Here is a 16,153-nt window from a genome sequence, read left to right on the forward strand (position 1 = left end):
TTTGCCGAGTCAGGCCAATGTTTTTCTAGCCGAGTAAATGAGAACATGCCAGTGTCGGCCGAAACACAACTTCGGTTCCGCTCGCACGGGTGATGTTTTTCAAGCGGAGTAAATGAGCACATGCCAGTGTCGGCCGAAACACAACTACGGTTGAGCTCGCACGAAAAAACAACGCCGACCTATATTGTAAGTTTTGTAGGCGACACCGAACAACAAAACTTCCTATACTGTAAAAAAATATTATCGGCCAGCGTTTGGAATTGAAATTCCACAATGTCGACAGAAAAATATTAGTCGGGGTTATTTGACGAACAATGTCCGCTTTTGTTTTTTTGCCGAGTCAGGCCAATGTTTTTCTAGCCGAGTAAATGAGAACATGCCAGTGTCGGCCGAAACACAACTTCGGTTCCGCTCGCACGAAAAAACAATGCCGACCTACATTGTAAGTTTTGTAGGCGACACCGAACAACAAAACTACCTATACTGTAAAAAAATATTATCGGCCAGCGTTTGGAAATGAAATTCCACAATGTCGACAGAAAAATATTAGTCGGGGTTATTTGACGACCAATGTCCACTTTTGTTTTTTTGCCGAGTCAGGCCAATGTTTTTCTAGCCGAGTAAATGAGAACATGCCAGTGTCGGCCGAAACACAACTTCGGTTCCGCTCGCACGGGTGATGTTTTTCAAGCGGAGTAAATGAGAACATGCCAGTGTCGGCCGAAACACAACTTCGGTTGAGCTCGCACGAAAAAACAACGCCGACCTATATTGTAAGTTTTGTAGGCGACACCGAACAACAAAACTTCTTATACTGTAAAAAAATATTATCGGCCAGCGTTTGGAAATGAAATTCCGCAATGTCGACAGAAAAATATCATTCGAGGCTATTTAACGACCAATGTCCGCTATTGTTTTTTTGTCGAGTCAGGCCAATGTTTTTCTAGCCGAGTAAATGAGAACATGCCAGTGTCGGCCGAAACACAACTTCGGTTCCGCTCGCAGGAAATGACAACGCCGACCTACGTTGTAAGTTTTGTTGGCGACACCGAACAACAAAACTTCCTATACTGTAAAAAAATATTATCGGCCAGCGGTTGGAAATGAAATTCCACAATGTCGACAGAAAAATATTACTCGGGGTTATTTAACGACCAATGTCCGCTTATGTTTTTTTGCCGAGTCAGGCCAATGTTTTTCTAACCGAGTAAATGAGAACATCCCAGTGTCGGCCGAAACACAACTTCGGTTCCGCTCGCACGAAAAGACAACGCCGACCGACATTGTAAGTTTTGTAGGCGACACCGAACAACAAAACTTCCTATACCGTAAAAAAATATTATTGGCCAGCGTTTCGAAATGAAATTCCGCAATGTCGACAGAAAAATATCATTCGAGGCTATTTAACGACCAATGTCCGCTATTGTTTTTTTGTCGAGTCAGGCCAATGTTTTTCTAGGCGAGTAAATGAGAACATGCCAGTGTCGGCCGAAACACAACTTCGGTTCCGCTCGCACGAAATGACAACGCCGACCTACATTGTAAGTTTTGTTGGCGACACCGAACAACAAAACTTCCTATACTGTAAAAAAATATTATCGGCCAGCGTTTGGAAATGAAATTCCACAATGTCGACAGAAAAATATTAGTCGGGGTTATTTAACGACCAATGTCCGCTTATGTTTTTTTGCCGAGTCAGGCCAATGTTTTTGTAGCCGAGTAAATGAGAACATGCCAGTGTCGGCCGAAACACAACTTCGGTTCCGCTCGCACGAAAAGACAACGTCGACCTACATTGTAAGTTTTGTAGGCGACACCGAACAACAAAACTTCCTATACCGTAAAAAAATATTATCGGCCAGCGTTTGGAAATGAAATTCCACAATGTCGACAGAAAAATATTAGTCGGAGCTATTTAACGACCAATGTTCGCTATTGTTTTTTTGCCGAGTCAGGCCAATGTTTTTCTAGCCGAGTAAATGAGAACATGCCAGTGTCGGCCGAAACAGAACTTCGGTTGAGCTCGCACGAAAAAACAACGCCGACCGACATTGTAAGTTTTGTAGGCGACACCGAACAACAAAACTTCCTATACCGTAAAAAAATATTATCGGCCAGCGTTTGGAAATGAAATTCCACAATGTCGACAGAAAAATATTAGTCGGGGTTATTTAACGACCAATGTCCGCTTTTTTTTTTATGCCGAGTCAGGCCAATGTTTTCTAGCCGAGTAAATGAGAACATGCCAGTGTCGGCCGAAACACAACTTCGGTTCCGCTCGCACGAAAAGACAACGCCGACCTATATTGTAAGTTTTGTAGGCGACACCGAACAGCAAAACTTCCTATACCGTAGAAAAATATTATCGGCCAGCGTTTGGAAATGAAATTCCACAATGTCGACAGAAAAATATCAGTCGGGGCTATTTAACGACCGATGTCGGGTATTTTTTTTTTAAATTCAATCCCTCAATAATATTAGGATGATGTCGTTGAGGAAATGTTCGATCGGCGTCGTCAGGTGATTCTTTCTATTTTAGACCTGGATCGGTCATCTTTCCTGGCCGACATCGACTATCATTTTTTTTATCAGTATCGGTGAATAATGTTTTTTTGCCGAGGTGGGGTGGTGTTTTTCTAGCGGAGTAAATGAGAACATGCCAGTGTCGGCCGAAACACAACTTCGGTAGAGCTCGCACGAAAAGACAACGCCGACCTACGTTGTAAGTTTTGTATGCGACACCGAACAGCAAAACTTCCTATACCGTAAAAAAATATTATCGGCCAGCGTTTGGAAATGAAATTCCACAATGTCGACAGAAAAATATCAGTCGGGGCTATTTAACGACCGATGTCGGGTATTTTTTTTTTAAATTCAATCCCTCAATAATATTAGGATGATGTCGATGAGGAAATGTTAGATCGGCGTCGTCAGGTGATTCTTTCTATTTTAGACCTGGATCGGTCATCTTTCCTGGCCGACATCGACTATCATTTTTTTTATCAGTATCGGTGAATAATGTTTTTTTGCCGAGGTGGGGTGGTGTTTTTCTAGAGGAGTAAATGAGAACATGCCAGTGTCGGCCGAAACACAACTTCGGTTGAGCTCGCACAAAAAAACAACGCCGACCTATATTGTAAGTTTTGTAGGCGACACCGAACAACAAAACTTCCTATACCGTAAAAAAATATTATCGGCCAGCGTTTGGAAATGAAATTCCACAATGTCGACAGAAAAATATTAGTCGGGGCTATTTAACGACCAATGTCCGCTATTGTTTTTTTGTCGAGTCAGGCCAATGTTTTTCTAGCCGAGTAAATGAGAACATGCCAGTGTCGGCCGAAACACAACTTCGGTTGAACTCGCACGAAAAAACAACGCCGACCTATATTTTTAGTTTTGTAGGCGACACCGAACAACAAAACTTCCTATACCGTAAAAAAATATTATCGGCCAGCGTTTGGATATGAAATTCCACAATGTCGAATGAAAAATATTAGTCGGGGCTATTTAACGACCAATGTCCGCTATTGTTTTTTTGTCGAGTCAGGCCAATGTTTTTCTAGCCGAGTAAATGAGAACATGCCAGTGTCGGCCGAAACAGAACTTCGGTTGAGCTCGCACGAAAAAACAAAGCCGACCTATATTGTTAGTTTTGTAGGCGACACCGAACAACAAAACTTGCTATACTGTAAAAAAATATTATCGGCCAGCGTTTGGAAATGAAATTCGGCAATGTCGACAGAAAAATATCAGTCGGGTCTATTTAACGACCGATGTCGGGTATTTTTTTTTTCAATTCAATCCCTAAATAAAATTTGGATGATGTCGATGAGGAAATGTTCGATCGGTGTCGTCAGGTGATTCTTTCTATTTTAGACCTGGATCGGTCATCTTTCTTGGCCGACATCGACTATCATTTTTTTTATCAGTATCGGTGAATAATGTTTTTTTGCCGAGGTGGGGTGGTGTTTTTCTAGCGGAGTAAATGAGAACATGCCAGTGTCGGCCGAAACACAACTTCGGTTGAGCTCGCACGAAAAAACAACGCCGACTTATATTGTAAGTTTTGTAGGCGACGACGAACAACAAAACTTCCTATACCGTAAAAAAATATTATCGGCCTGCGTTTGGAAATGAAATTCCACAATGTCGACAGAAAAATATTAGTCGGGGTTATTTAACGACCAATGTCCGCTTTTGTTTTTTTGCCGAGTCAAGCCAATGTTTTCTAGCAGAGTAAATGAGAACATGCCAGTGTCAGCCAAAACACAACTTCGGTTGAGCTCGCACGAAAAAACAAAGCCGACCTATATTGTAAGTTTTGTAGGCGACACCGAACAACAAAACTTGCTATACTGTAAAAAAATATTATCGGCCAGCGTTTGGAAATGAAATTCGGCAATGTCGACAGGAAAATATCAGTCGGGTCTATTTAACGACCGATGTCGGGTATTTTTTTTTTCAATTCAATCCCTCAATAAAATTTGGATGATGTCGATGAGGAAATGTTCGATCGGTGTCGTCAGGTGATTCTTTCTATTTTAGACCTGGATCGGTCATCTTTCTTGGCCGACATCGACTATCATTTTTTTATCAGTATCGGTGAATAATTTTTTTTTGCCGAGGTGGGGTGGTGATTTTCTAGCGGAGTAAATGAGAACATGCCAGTGTCGGCCGAAACACAACTTCGGTAGAGCTCGCACGAAAAGACAACGCCGACCTACATTGTAAGTTTTGTATGCGACACCGAACAGCAAAACTTCCTATACCGTAAAAAAATATTATCGGCCAGCGTTTGGAAATGAAATTCCACAATGTCGACAGAAAAATATCAGTCGGGGCTATTTAACGACCGATGTCGGGAATTTTTTTTTTTCAATTCAATCCCTCAATAATATTTGGATGACGTCGATGAGGAAATGTTCGATCGGCGTCGTCAGGTGATTCTTTCTATTTTAGACCTAGATCGGTCATCTTTCCTGGCCGACATCGACTATCATTTTTTTTTATCAGTATCGGTGAATAATGTTTTTTTGCCGAGGTGGGGTGATGATATGAACCCTCATGGCACAAGGGCTGACTTAGGATCGTCTAGGATTAAACCTTGATGGAAAATGCGGAAATTGATTAAAGAAAGGATGGAAAATAAGGTGGTTAATCTCGTGGGTCTTAATAAGGTGGTTTCTGGCATAAAATGGATGAATGGGATGGTAAAACGTAGGTTAAGTGGTGGCTGGACAGAAATATAGAAATGGCAATAACGGAAGCTACAGAGCTCCAAATGAGGTGATTCCAAAACGAGGTGAAAGGTCTCGTTTTGAAATTCAATTTAGGCTCAAGAATCACTTAATTTGAGTGTGTGAAATGGGAGTTATGGTCACGAGATAATTTTGGGCAGAGGTGGATTTTCTGGAATTGTGGTTTGAAAGAACAAGGGTGGAGATGATAGGAAGGAAAGAATCTCTCTTTCCAGCGAGGGCAACACACAAAGGTTGTGAAAGTCCTTTGATACAGCCAGGGTGTTCTTGAATCACTCAAGAATTTAGGAGAATCACTCTCACTAAGATAAAAGAGATAAACTCTAATTTTCTGAATAAAACTCAACTTGTGTTTATTGATAAAATGGTTCAGCTTATATAGAAGCTTTACAGCAGATTTTAGTAATGACCCACTAACCTAGAATTAAAATAACTTAATGCCATTAACCTAGGGAATTAAAACAAACTAAATGACTGAGTGTAACTGAAATTGTTGGCAACCAAAAGTCACCCCCAACAGCCAACAAGTCAGCCACCATTTGGTCTCCCAAAAGGCTGATGCCTAGGTTGCCAATTGGGCCCTTATTACAACTTGAACTAAAGCCCTTTTAGTTGATTAACCCAAAACATATTTTTGGTCAGCCAACTTTACAAGGATTGGGCCATTATTTAGACAAACTAAACACTCTAAAATTGAAATAAAGTGGTGTCATTTAGTCCTCCATTTGGGCCATGATACAACTCACAACCTTGGACTTTTCTCCTTGAAACTTGGGCTTGTATTCAAATAGTATGGACAGCACTTGTTGAAGAGCTTCCTTGGCTTTCCTTGCTCTAGCCCTTGTCATAGGTCCTCCAAGTCCTTCAAGTGGATCCTTGCCCTTGCTCTTGGTCATGTCCTCATCAATAGGTCCTCCAAGTCCTTCAAGTGGATCCTTGCCCTTGCTCTTGGTCATGCCCTCATCATTCTCTCCCTCTTGAGAAGGATTTGTCCTCAAATCGGATTCTCCATCTGCATCAAAAAGAGATAAATCAGAGACATTGAAGGTGGAACTAACATTATACTCACCGGGCAGCTCAACTTTGTAAGCATTGTCATTGATTCTTTCAAGCACTTGAAATGGTCCATCTCCCCTTGGTTGAAGCTTTGATTTCCTTTGTTCCGGAAACCTTTCTTTTCTCATGTGCACCCAAACCCAATCTCCGGGTTCGAAGACAACCTTCTTTCTCCCTTTGTTGGCTTGTTTAGCATAGCTTTTATTTTTCCTCTCAATTTGATCTTTGACTCTCTCATGAAGCTTCTTCACATAGTCCGCCTTTGCTTGACCTTCTTTATGCTTAAAAACAGAAACATTAGGCATAGGCAAAAGATCAAGAGGAGTTAGTGGGTTAAAACCATAAACAACTTCAAAAGGAGAACAATTAGTGGTGCTATGAACAGCTCTATTGTAAGCAAATTCAACATGGGGTAAACAAGCTTCCCAAGTTTTTAAGTTCTTCCTCAAAACTGTCCTAAGCAAAGTTCCCAAAGTCCTATTAACAACTTCCGTTTGCCCATCGGTTTGTGGGTGACAAGTGGTTGAAAATAACAATTTAGTGCCCAACTTGCTCCACAAAGTCCTCCAAAAATGGCTTAGGAACTTAGAGTCCCTATCACTAACAATGCTCCTTGGCAAACCATGGAGTCTCACAATCTCCTTGAAAAACAAATCAGCCACATGGGAAGCATCATCAACTTTTTTACATGGAATAAAATGAGCCATTTTAGAAAACCTATCAACAACCACAAAAATGGAATCTCTACCATTGCTTGTTTTTGGCAGCCCCAAAACAAAATCCATGGATAAATCAATCCAAGGATACTCCGGAATTGGCAATGGAGTATACAATCCATGAGGCTTTACCTTAGACTTTGCCTTTTTACATACAATGCAATGTTCACAAAATTTCTGCACATCCTTTTTCATATGAGGCCAATAAAAATGTTCTTGTAATGTTTCTAGAGTCTTTTGGACCCCAAAATGCCCCATTAAACCTCCTTCATGTGCTTCACAAACAAGCAAATTTCTAGTAGAACATTTAGGCACACACAATTTGTTTTCTTTGAAAAGAAAGCCTTCATGTCTAAAGAAACCATTTTCTGAAAATTTTTCACAATTTTTAAAAATTTCTCCAAAAGTTTCATCATTTTCATACATGCTTTTCAAACATTCAAGACCAATCAATTTTGTTTCAAGCATAGAAAGTAATGCATGACGCCGAGAAAGAGCATCGGCTACAATATTACCTTTTCCCTTTTTATGTTTGATAACATAAGGGAATTGCTCTAGGAATTCCACCCACTTCGCATGCCTTTTGTTAAGCTTGCCTTGCCCCTTGATATATTTGAGGGACTCATGGTCACTATGAATGACAAATTCCTTGGGATAAAGGTAGTGTTGCCATGTTTTCAAAGCCCGTACTAAGGCATACAACTCCTTATCATAAGTTGAATAGTTAAGGGTAGGACCACTTAACTTTTCACTAAAATAAGCAATTGGATGGCCTTCTTGCATCAACACAGCCCCAATCCCAACATTTGAAGCATCACACTCAATTTCAAAAGATTTTTGAAAGTTTGGCAACGCAAGTATGGGGGCATTAGTTAGCTTTTGCTTAAGAACATTGAAAGCTTCTTCTTGTTTCTCTCCCCATTTGAAACCAACATTTTTCTTGAGCACTTCATTGAGAGGTGCTGCCAATGTGCTAAAATCCTTCACAAATCGTCTATAAAAACTTGCTAAGCCATGAAAACTCCTCACCTCGGTCACAGACTTAGGTGTAGGCCATTCTTGAATAGCCCTAACCTTCTCCTCATCAACTTGCACTCCTTTTGAACTCACAACAAAACCAAGAAACACAACATGGTTAGTACAAAAGATGCATTTTTCAAGATTGGCATACAATTGTTCTTTTCTAAGCACAGTCAAGACAGATTTTAAATGATCAATATGCAAATCAAGTGAAGTGCTATAGATAAGAATATCATCAAAGTACACCACAACAAACTTTCCTATGAACTCTCTCAAGATATGGTTCATTAATCTCATGAAAGTGCTAGGAGCGTTAGTTAGGCCAAAAGGCATAACCAACCATTCATACAAACCATATTTTGTTTTAAAAGCAGTTTTCCATTCATCCCCTTCTCTAATCCTAATTTGATTGTATCCACTTTTTAAATCGATTTTAGAGAAGTAACATGCACCATGCAATTCATCAAGCAAATCATCAAGCCTAGGTATAGGATGCCTATATTTAATGGTGATGTTATTAAGGGCTCTACAATCGGAACACATGCGCCATGTCCCATCCTTTTTAGGGACCAAAATCACTGGGACAGCACAAGGACTTATACTATCTCTTACCCAACCTTTGCTAATGAGTTCATCCACTTGTCTTTGAATTTCTTTGGTTTCTTGTGGATTACTTCTATAGGCTGGCCTATTGGGCAAAGAAGCTCCCGGAATGAGATCAATTTGATGCTCAATTCCCCTCAAAGGTGGTAGTCCATTTGGCACATTTGGTGGAAACATGTCTTGAAAATCCTGCAAAAGAGTTTTAACACTAGAAGGCACTTCAAAATCATCAAAAGTGTTAGTGGTCAAAATCTGATTTTTGCAACACAAGATATATAGTGACTGCTTAGCACGAAACAACCTCTTGACCTCACTTTTTGTGGCTAAATAGCTCTCCCTCACTTCAAGTGTTTCACTCTTCTTTTGTTCACTCTTTTTCCTCTCAAGTGTTTCCCTCTTTTTCTCACTCTCAAGTGTTTTGCTCACTTTTTCTTTTTCTTTTTTCTCTTGAAGAAGTTTTTCTCTCATTTTCTTTTGATCCTCACACACTTCTTGTGGACTCAATGGCTTGAGCACAATCTTTTTGTCTTGGTGCATGAAAGAGATCTTGTTGGTGTAACCGTCATGATTGGCTCTTTTATCAAATTGCCATGGTCTCCCCAAAAGTAAGTGACTGGCCTCCATAGGAACAACATCACAAAGTACCTTATCATTGTATTTCCCAATGGAAACGTCCACTTCCACTTGCTGCCTCACTTGCACCTCCCCATCCTTACTAAGCCATTGAAGTTTGTATGGCCTAGGATGTGGTTTAGTAGCTAAATTTAGCTTTGACACTAATCTAGCACTAGCCACATTGGTGCAACTACCTCCATCAATGATCACCATGCACACCTTGCCATTGATTAAACATCTAGTGTGAAAGATGTTTTCTCTTTGGCTCTCCTCCTCATGCTTCAATTGACCACCAAGTAACCGCCTAATCATCAACAAATCTCCCTCCGGAGTCTCCTCTTCCTCTACGTACTCACTCTCCTCTTCCTCTTCAACATCAGATTCACTTATATATTCTCCATCTCTAAGAACCATGGACCTTTTGTTAGGGCACTCATAAGCATAGTGTCCTAGGCCTTGGCACTTGAAACACTTCACATCTCTACTCCTTTTAGAGGGTTCCTCTTGGGACTTTGAGCGAGTTTTTGATGGGATAGGTGTGGAACTACTAGAAGTAGCAGCCCCATCTTTCTTACCTTTGTCTTTCCAACTAGAAGAACCAAAGTTGGTAAAACTCCTCTTAGCCACTCCCTTCCTTTTTAATTGTTGCTCCACTTGGATTGCTTTGTGAAGCAAATCATCCATTTCAACAAACTCCTGCAGCTCAACAATATCACGGATATCATTAGTCAAACCATTAAGAAATCGAGCCATAGTTACCTCCTCATCTTCTTCAATATTTGCTTGAATCATGAGCACATCCATTTCCTTGAAATACTCCTCAACCCCCTTGTTGCCTTGGGTTAGTTTTTGGAGCTTGAATTTCAAGTCCCTTGAGTAACTAGCCGGCACATACCGCTTCCTCATGATCTTTTTCATCTCCGTCCATGTATCAACCATTGGCTCTTCATTTCTTGCTCTCTCCTTTTGTAGCTTGTTCCACCACACAAGAGCATAGTCGGAAAACTCCGTGGCGGCAAGCTTCACCTTCTGGTCCTCCTCATAGTTGTGGCATGAGAAAACATGCTCTATTTTCATCTCCCACTCCAAGTAGGCCTCCGGATCATTCTTTCCTTTAAATGGAGGAATGTTGAGTTTAATACCATCAATTCGGTTTTGTCTAGGAACACCATCATTCCCTCTTCTCCTCCTTTCTTCTTCATTATGATCTCTATTCTCCATTTGATCCAACCTCTCATGGAGCGCATCATCTCGTTGTTTCATTAACCTCTCCATATGTTGCATCAAAGCTTGCATTTGGAATTGCGAAAGCCCCACTCCATCATTAGGATTAGTACCTGACATCTCAAACAAACAAATCAAACGTAACAAGACAATTATAGTTGCTGTTTGAATACCTCACCCACTCAAGTGTATCACACAATTATGGCTTTTCTCTAATGAAACACTCTTGCCTTTTACCACTCTAATTCCCCTTGAGTTCTTAGGCAATTCAAGAGATTATGGCCACAACAAAGAACAATTCACCAATATGTGTAAGGTAAGGCTAGACAAGGAAAAGGTTAACCAAGAAAAAGGCTAACAATGTTTTTAGGCACAAATGAAGGAAATAAAATTCAGAATTTAGGAATTCAAGTAACAATCCTTCATGCAACCAATATATTACCTTAAAGAGTTTTTTTTTTTAAGTTCTTCAAGCATGAACCATTCAGCCCAATTTTTTTTTTTTTTTAATTTTGCTTATACGAAATTCTGCTTCTTTTTTTTTTTTTTTTTTTATAACAAAGAGATCAAAAGGCTTAACTTTTGCAATGGTTCAGCCTAAAAAAAATATATATGAATAAGAAGGTAATATAAATGGCAAAGAGAATAAAGAAGGATGTTACCCAATATTTCCAGCAAAGGAAGTGTTGATCCTAGAACCGGAGCTCTGATTACCAAATGATATGAACCCTCATGGCACAAGGGCTGACTTAGGATCGTCTAGGATTAAACCTTGATGGAAAATGCGGAAATTGATTAAGGAAAGGATGGAAAATAAGGTGGTTAATCTCGTGGGTCTTAATAAGGTGGTTTCTGGCATAAAATGGATGAATGGGATGGTAAAACGTAGGTTAAGTGGTGGCTGGACAGAAATATAGAAATGGCAATAACGGAAGCTACAGAGCTCCAAATGAGGTGATTCCAAAACGAGGTGAAAGGTCTCGTTTTGAAATTCAATTTAGGCTCAAGAATCACTTAATTTGAGTGTGTGAAATGGGAGTTATGGTCACGAGATAATTTTGGGCAGAGGTGGATTTTCTGGAATTGTGGTTTGAAAGAACAAGGGTGGAGATGATAGGAAGGAAAGAATCACTCTTTCCAGCGAGGGCAACACACAAAGGTTGTGAAAGTCCTTTGATACAGCCAGGGTGTTCTTGAATCACTCAAGAATTTAGGAGAATCACTCTCACTAAGATAAAAGAGATAAACTCTAATTTTCTGAATAAAACTCAACTTGTGTTTATTGATAAAATGGTTCAGCTTATATAGAAGCTTTACAGCAGATTTTAGTAATGACCCACTAACCTAGAATTAAAATAACTTAATGCCATTAACCTAGGGAATTAAAACAAACTAAATGACTGAGTGTAACTGAAATTGTTGGCAACCAAAAGTCACCCCCAACAGCCAACAAGTCAGCCACCATTTGGTCTCCCAAAAGGCTGATGCCTAGGTTGCCAATTGGGCCCTTATTACAACTTGAACTAAAGCCCTTTTAGTTGATTAACCCAAAACATATTTTTGGTCAGCCAACTTTACAAGGATTGGGCCATTATTTAGACAAACTAAACACTCTAAAATTGAAATAAAGTGGTGTCATTTAGTCCTCCATTTGGGCCATGATACAACTCACAACCTTGGACTTTTCTCCTTGAAACTTGGGCTTGTATTCAAATAGTATGGACAGCACTTGTTGAAGAGCTTCCTTGGCTTTCCTTGCTCTAGCCCTTGTCATAGGTCCTCCAAGTCCTTCAAGTGGATCCTTGCCCTTGCTCTTGGTCATGTCCTCATCAATAGGTCCTCCAAGTCCTTCAAGTGGATCCTTGCCCTTGCTCTTGGTCATGTCCTCATCAGGTGATCTTTTTCAAGCGGAGTAAATGAGAACATGCCAGTGACGGCCGAAACACAACTTCGGTTGAGCTCGCACGAAAAGACAACGCCGACCTACATTGTAAGTTTTGTAGGCGACACCGAACAACAAAACTTCCTATACCGTAAAAAAATATTATCGGCCAGCGTTTGGAAATGAAATTCCAAAATGTCGATAGATAAATATTAGTCGGGACTATTTAACGACCAAGGTCCGCTATTGTTTTTTTGCGGAGTCAGGCCAATGTTTTTCTAGCCGAGTAAATGAGAACATGCCAGTGTCGGCCGAAACACAACTTCGGTTCCGCTAGCACGAAAAGACAACGCCGACCGACATTGTAAGTTTTGTAGTCGACACCGTACAACAAAACTTCCTATACCGTAAAAAAATATTATCGGGCAGCGTTTAGAAATGAAATTCCACAATGTCAACAGAAAAATATTAGTCGGGGCTATTTAACGACCAATGTCCGCTATTGTTTTTTTGTCGAGTCAGGCCAATGTTTTTCTAGCCGTGTAAATGAGAACATGCCAGTGTCGGCCGAAACACAACTTCGGTTGAGCTTGCACGAAAAAACAACGCCGACCTATATTGTAAGTTTTGTAGGCGACACCGAACAACAAAACTTCCTATACCGTAAAAGAATATTATCGGCCAGCGTTTGGAAATGAAATTCCACAATGTCCACAGAAAAATATCAGTCGGGGCTATTTAACGACCGATGTCGGGAATTTTTTTTTTAAATTCAATCCCTCAATAATATTTGGATGATGTCGATGAGGAAATGTTCGATCGGCGTCGTCAGGTGATTCTTTCTATTTTAGACCTAGATCGGTCATCTTTCCTGGCCGACATCGACTATCATTTTTTTTTATCAGTATCGGTGAATAATGTTTTTTTGCCGAGGTGGGGTGATCTTTTTCAAGCGGAGTAAATGAGAACATGCCAGTGACGGCCGAAACACAACTTCGGTTGAGCTCGCACCAAAAGACAACGCCGACCTACATTGTAAGTTTTGTAGGCGACACCGAACAACAAAACTTCCTATACGGTAAAAAAATATTATCGGCCAGCGTTTGGAAATGAAATTCCACAATGTCGACAGAAAAATATTAGTCGGGGTTATTTAACGACCAATGTCCGCTTTTGTTTTTTTGCGGAGTCAGGCCAATGTTTTTCTAGCCGAGTAAATGAGAACATGCCAGTGTCGGCCGAAACACAACTTCGGTTCCGCTCGCACGGGTGATGTTTTTCAAGCGGAGTAAATGAGAACATGCCAGTGACGGCCGAAACACAACTACGGTTGAGCTCGCACGAAAAGACAACGCCGACCTACATTGTAAGTTTTGTAGGCGACACCGAACAACAAAACTTCCTATACCGTAAAAAAATATTATCAGCCAGCGTTTGGAAATGAAATTCCACAATGTCGATAGATAAATATTAGTCGGGACTATTTAACGACCAATGTCCGCTATTGTTTTTTTGCGGAGTCAGGCCAATGTTTTTCTAGCCGAGTAAATGAGAACATGCCAGTGTCGGCCGAAACACAACTTCGGTTCCGCTCGCACGGGTGATGTTTTTCAAGCGGAGTAAATGAGAACATGCCAGTGACGGCCGAAACACAACTTCGGTTGAGCTCGCACGAAAAGACAACGCCGACCTATATTGTAAGTTTTGTAGGCGACACCGAACAACAAAACATCCTATACCGTAAAAAAATATTCTCGGCCAGCGTTTCGAAATGAAATTCCGCAATGTCGACAGAAAAATATCAGTCGAGGCTATTTAACGACCAATGTCCGCTATTGTTTTTTTGTCGAGTCAGGGCCAATGTTTTTCTAGCCTAGTAAATGAGAACATGCCAGTGTCGGCCGAAACACAACTTCGGTTCCGCTCGCACGAAATGACAACGCCGACCTACATTGTAAGTTTTGTTGGCGACACCGAACAACAAAACTTTCTATACTGTAAAAAAATATTATCGGCCAGCGTTTGGAAATGAAATTCCACAATGTCGACAGAAAAATATTAGTCGGGGTTATTTAACGACCAATGTCCGCTTATGTTTTTTTGCCGAGTCAGGCCAATGTTTTTCTAGCCGAGTAAATGAGAACATGCCAGTGTCGGCCGAAACACAACTTTGGTTCTGCTCGCACGAAAAGACAACGCCGACCGACATTGTAAGTTTTGTAGGCGACACCGAACAACAAAACTTCCTATACCGTAAAAAAATATTATCGGGCAGCGTTTGGAAATGAAATTCCACAATGTCGACAGAAAAATATTAGTCGGGGCTATTTAACGACCAATGTCCGCTATTGTTTTTTTGTCGAGTCAGGCCAATGTTTTTCTAGCCGAGTAAATGAGAACATGCCAGTGTCGGCCGAAACACAACTTCGGTTGAGCTCGCACGAAAAAACAACGCCGACCTATATTGTAAGTTTTGTAGGCGACACCGAACAGCAAAACTTCCTATACCGTAAAAAAATATTATCGGCCAGCGTTTGGAAATGAAATTCCACAATGTCGACAGAAAAATATCAGTCGGGGTTATTTAACGACCGATGTCGGGTATTTTTTTTTTAAATTCAATCCCTCAATAATATTAGGATGATTTCGATGAGGAAATGTTCGATCGGCGTCGTCAGGTGATTCTTTCTGTTTTAGACCTGGATCGGTCATCTTTCCTGGCCGACATCGACTATCATTTTTTTTATCAGTATCGGTGAATAATGTTTTTTTGCCCAGGTGGGGTGGTGTTTTTCTAGCGGAGTAAATGAGAACATGCCAGTGTCGGCCGAAACACAACTTCGGTTGAGCTCGCACGAAAAGACAACGCCGACCTACATTGTAAGTTTTGTAGGCGACACCGAACAGCAAAACTTCCTATACCGTAAAAAAATATTATCGGCCAGCGTTTGGAAATGAAATTCCACAATGTCGACAGAAAAATATCAGTCGGGGCTATTTAACGACCGATGTCGGGTATTTTTTTTTTTAAATTCAATCCCTCAATAATATTAGGATGATGTCGATGAGGAAATGTTCGATCGGCGTCCTCACGTGATTCTTTCTATTTTAGACCTGGATCGGTCATCTTTCCTGGCCGACATCGACTATCATTTTTTTTATCAGTATCGGTGAATAATGTTTTTTTGCCGAGGTGGGGTGGTGTTTTTCTAGCGGAGTAAATGAGAACATGCCAGTGTCGGCCGAAACACAACTTCAGTTGAGCTCGCACGAAAAAACAACGGCGACCTATATTGTAAGTTTTGTAGGCGACACCAAACAACAAATTTCCTATACCGTAAAAAAATATTATCGGTCAGCGTTTGGAAATGAAATTCCACAATGTAGACAGAAAAATATTAGTCGGGGCTATTTAATAACCAATGTCTGCTATTGTTTTTTTGCCTAGTCAGGCCAATGTTTTTCTAGCTGAGTAAAGGAGAACATGCTAGTGTCGGCCGAAACACAACTTCGGTTCCGCACGCACGAAAAGACCACGCCGACCTACATTGTAAGTTTTGTAGGCGACACCGAACAAAAAAACTTCCTATACCGTAAAAAAATATTATCGGCCAGCGTTTGGAAATGAAATTCCACAATGTCGACAGAAAAATATTAGTCGGGGCTATTTAACGACCAATGTCCGCTATTGTTTTTTTGTCGAGTCAGGCCAATGTTTTTCTAGCCGAGTAAATGAGAACATGCCAGTGTCGGCCGAAACACAACTTCGGTTGAGC

At 40.7% G+C, this 16,153-nt stretch overlaps 1 protein-coding gene across 1 annotated transcript; it reads right to left on the reverse strand.

Annotated features, from left to right (window-relative positions):
- Positions 1–6,229: 6,229 nt before the first annotated feature.
- LOC114411614 lies at positions 6,230–10,294 on the reverse strand (the record flags this gene model as incomplete). The annotated part of the gene is made up of 6 exons (XM_028375232.1): positions 6,230–6,273; positions 6,331–6,452; positions 6,609–7,383; positions 7,516–8,151; positions 8,599–8,845; positions 9,230–10,294. Coding segments are annotated over 6 exons (2,889 nt in total), but the record flags the coding sequence as incomplete, so codon positions are not given.
- Between the last annotated feature and the right edge of the window lie 5,859 nt (positions 10,295–16,153).

The sequence above is a fragment of the Glycine soja genome, chromosome 5, assembly GCF_004193775.1.
Source record: "Glycine soja cultivar W05 chromosome 5, ASM419377v2, whole genome shotgun sequence".
Classification (NCBI taxonomy): domain Eukaryota; kingdom Viridiplantae; phylum Streptophyta; class Magnoliopsida; order Fabales; family Fabaceae; genus Glycine; species Glycine soja.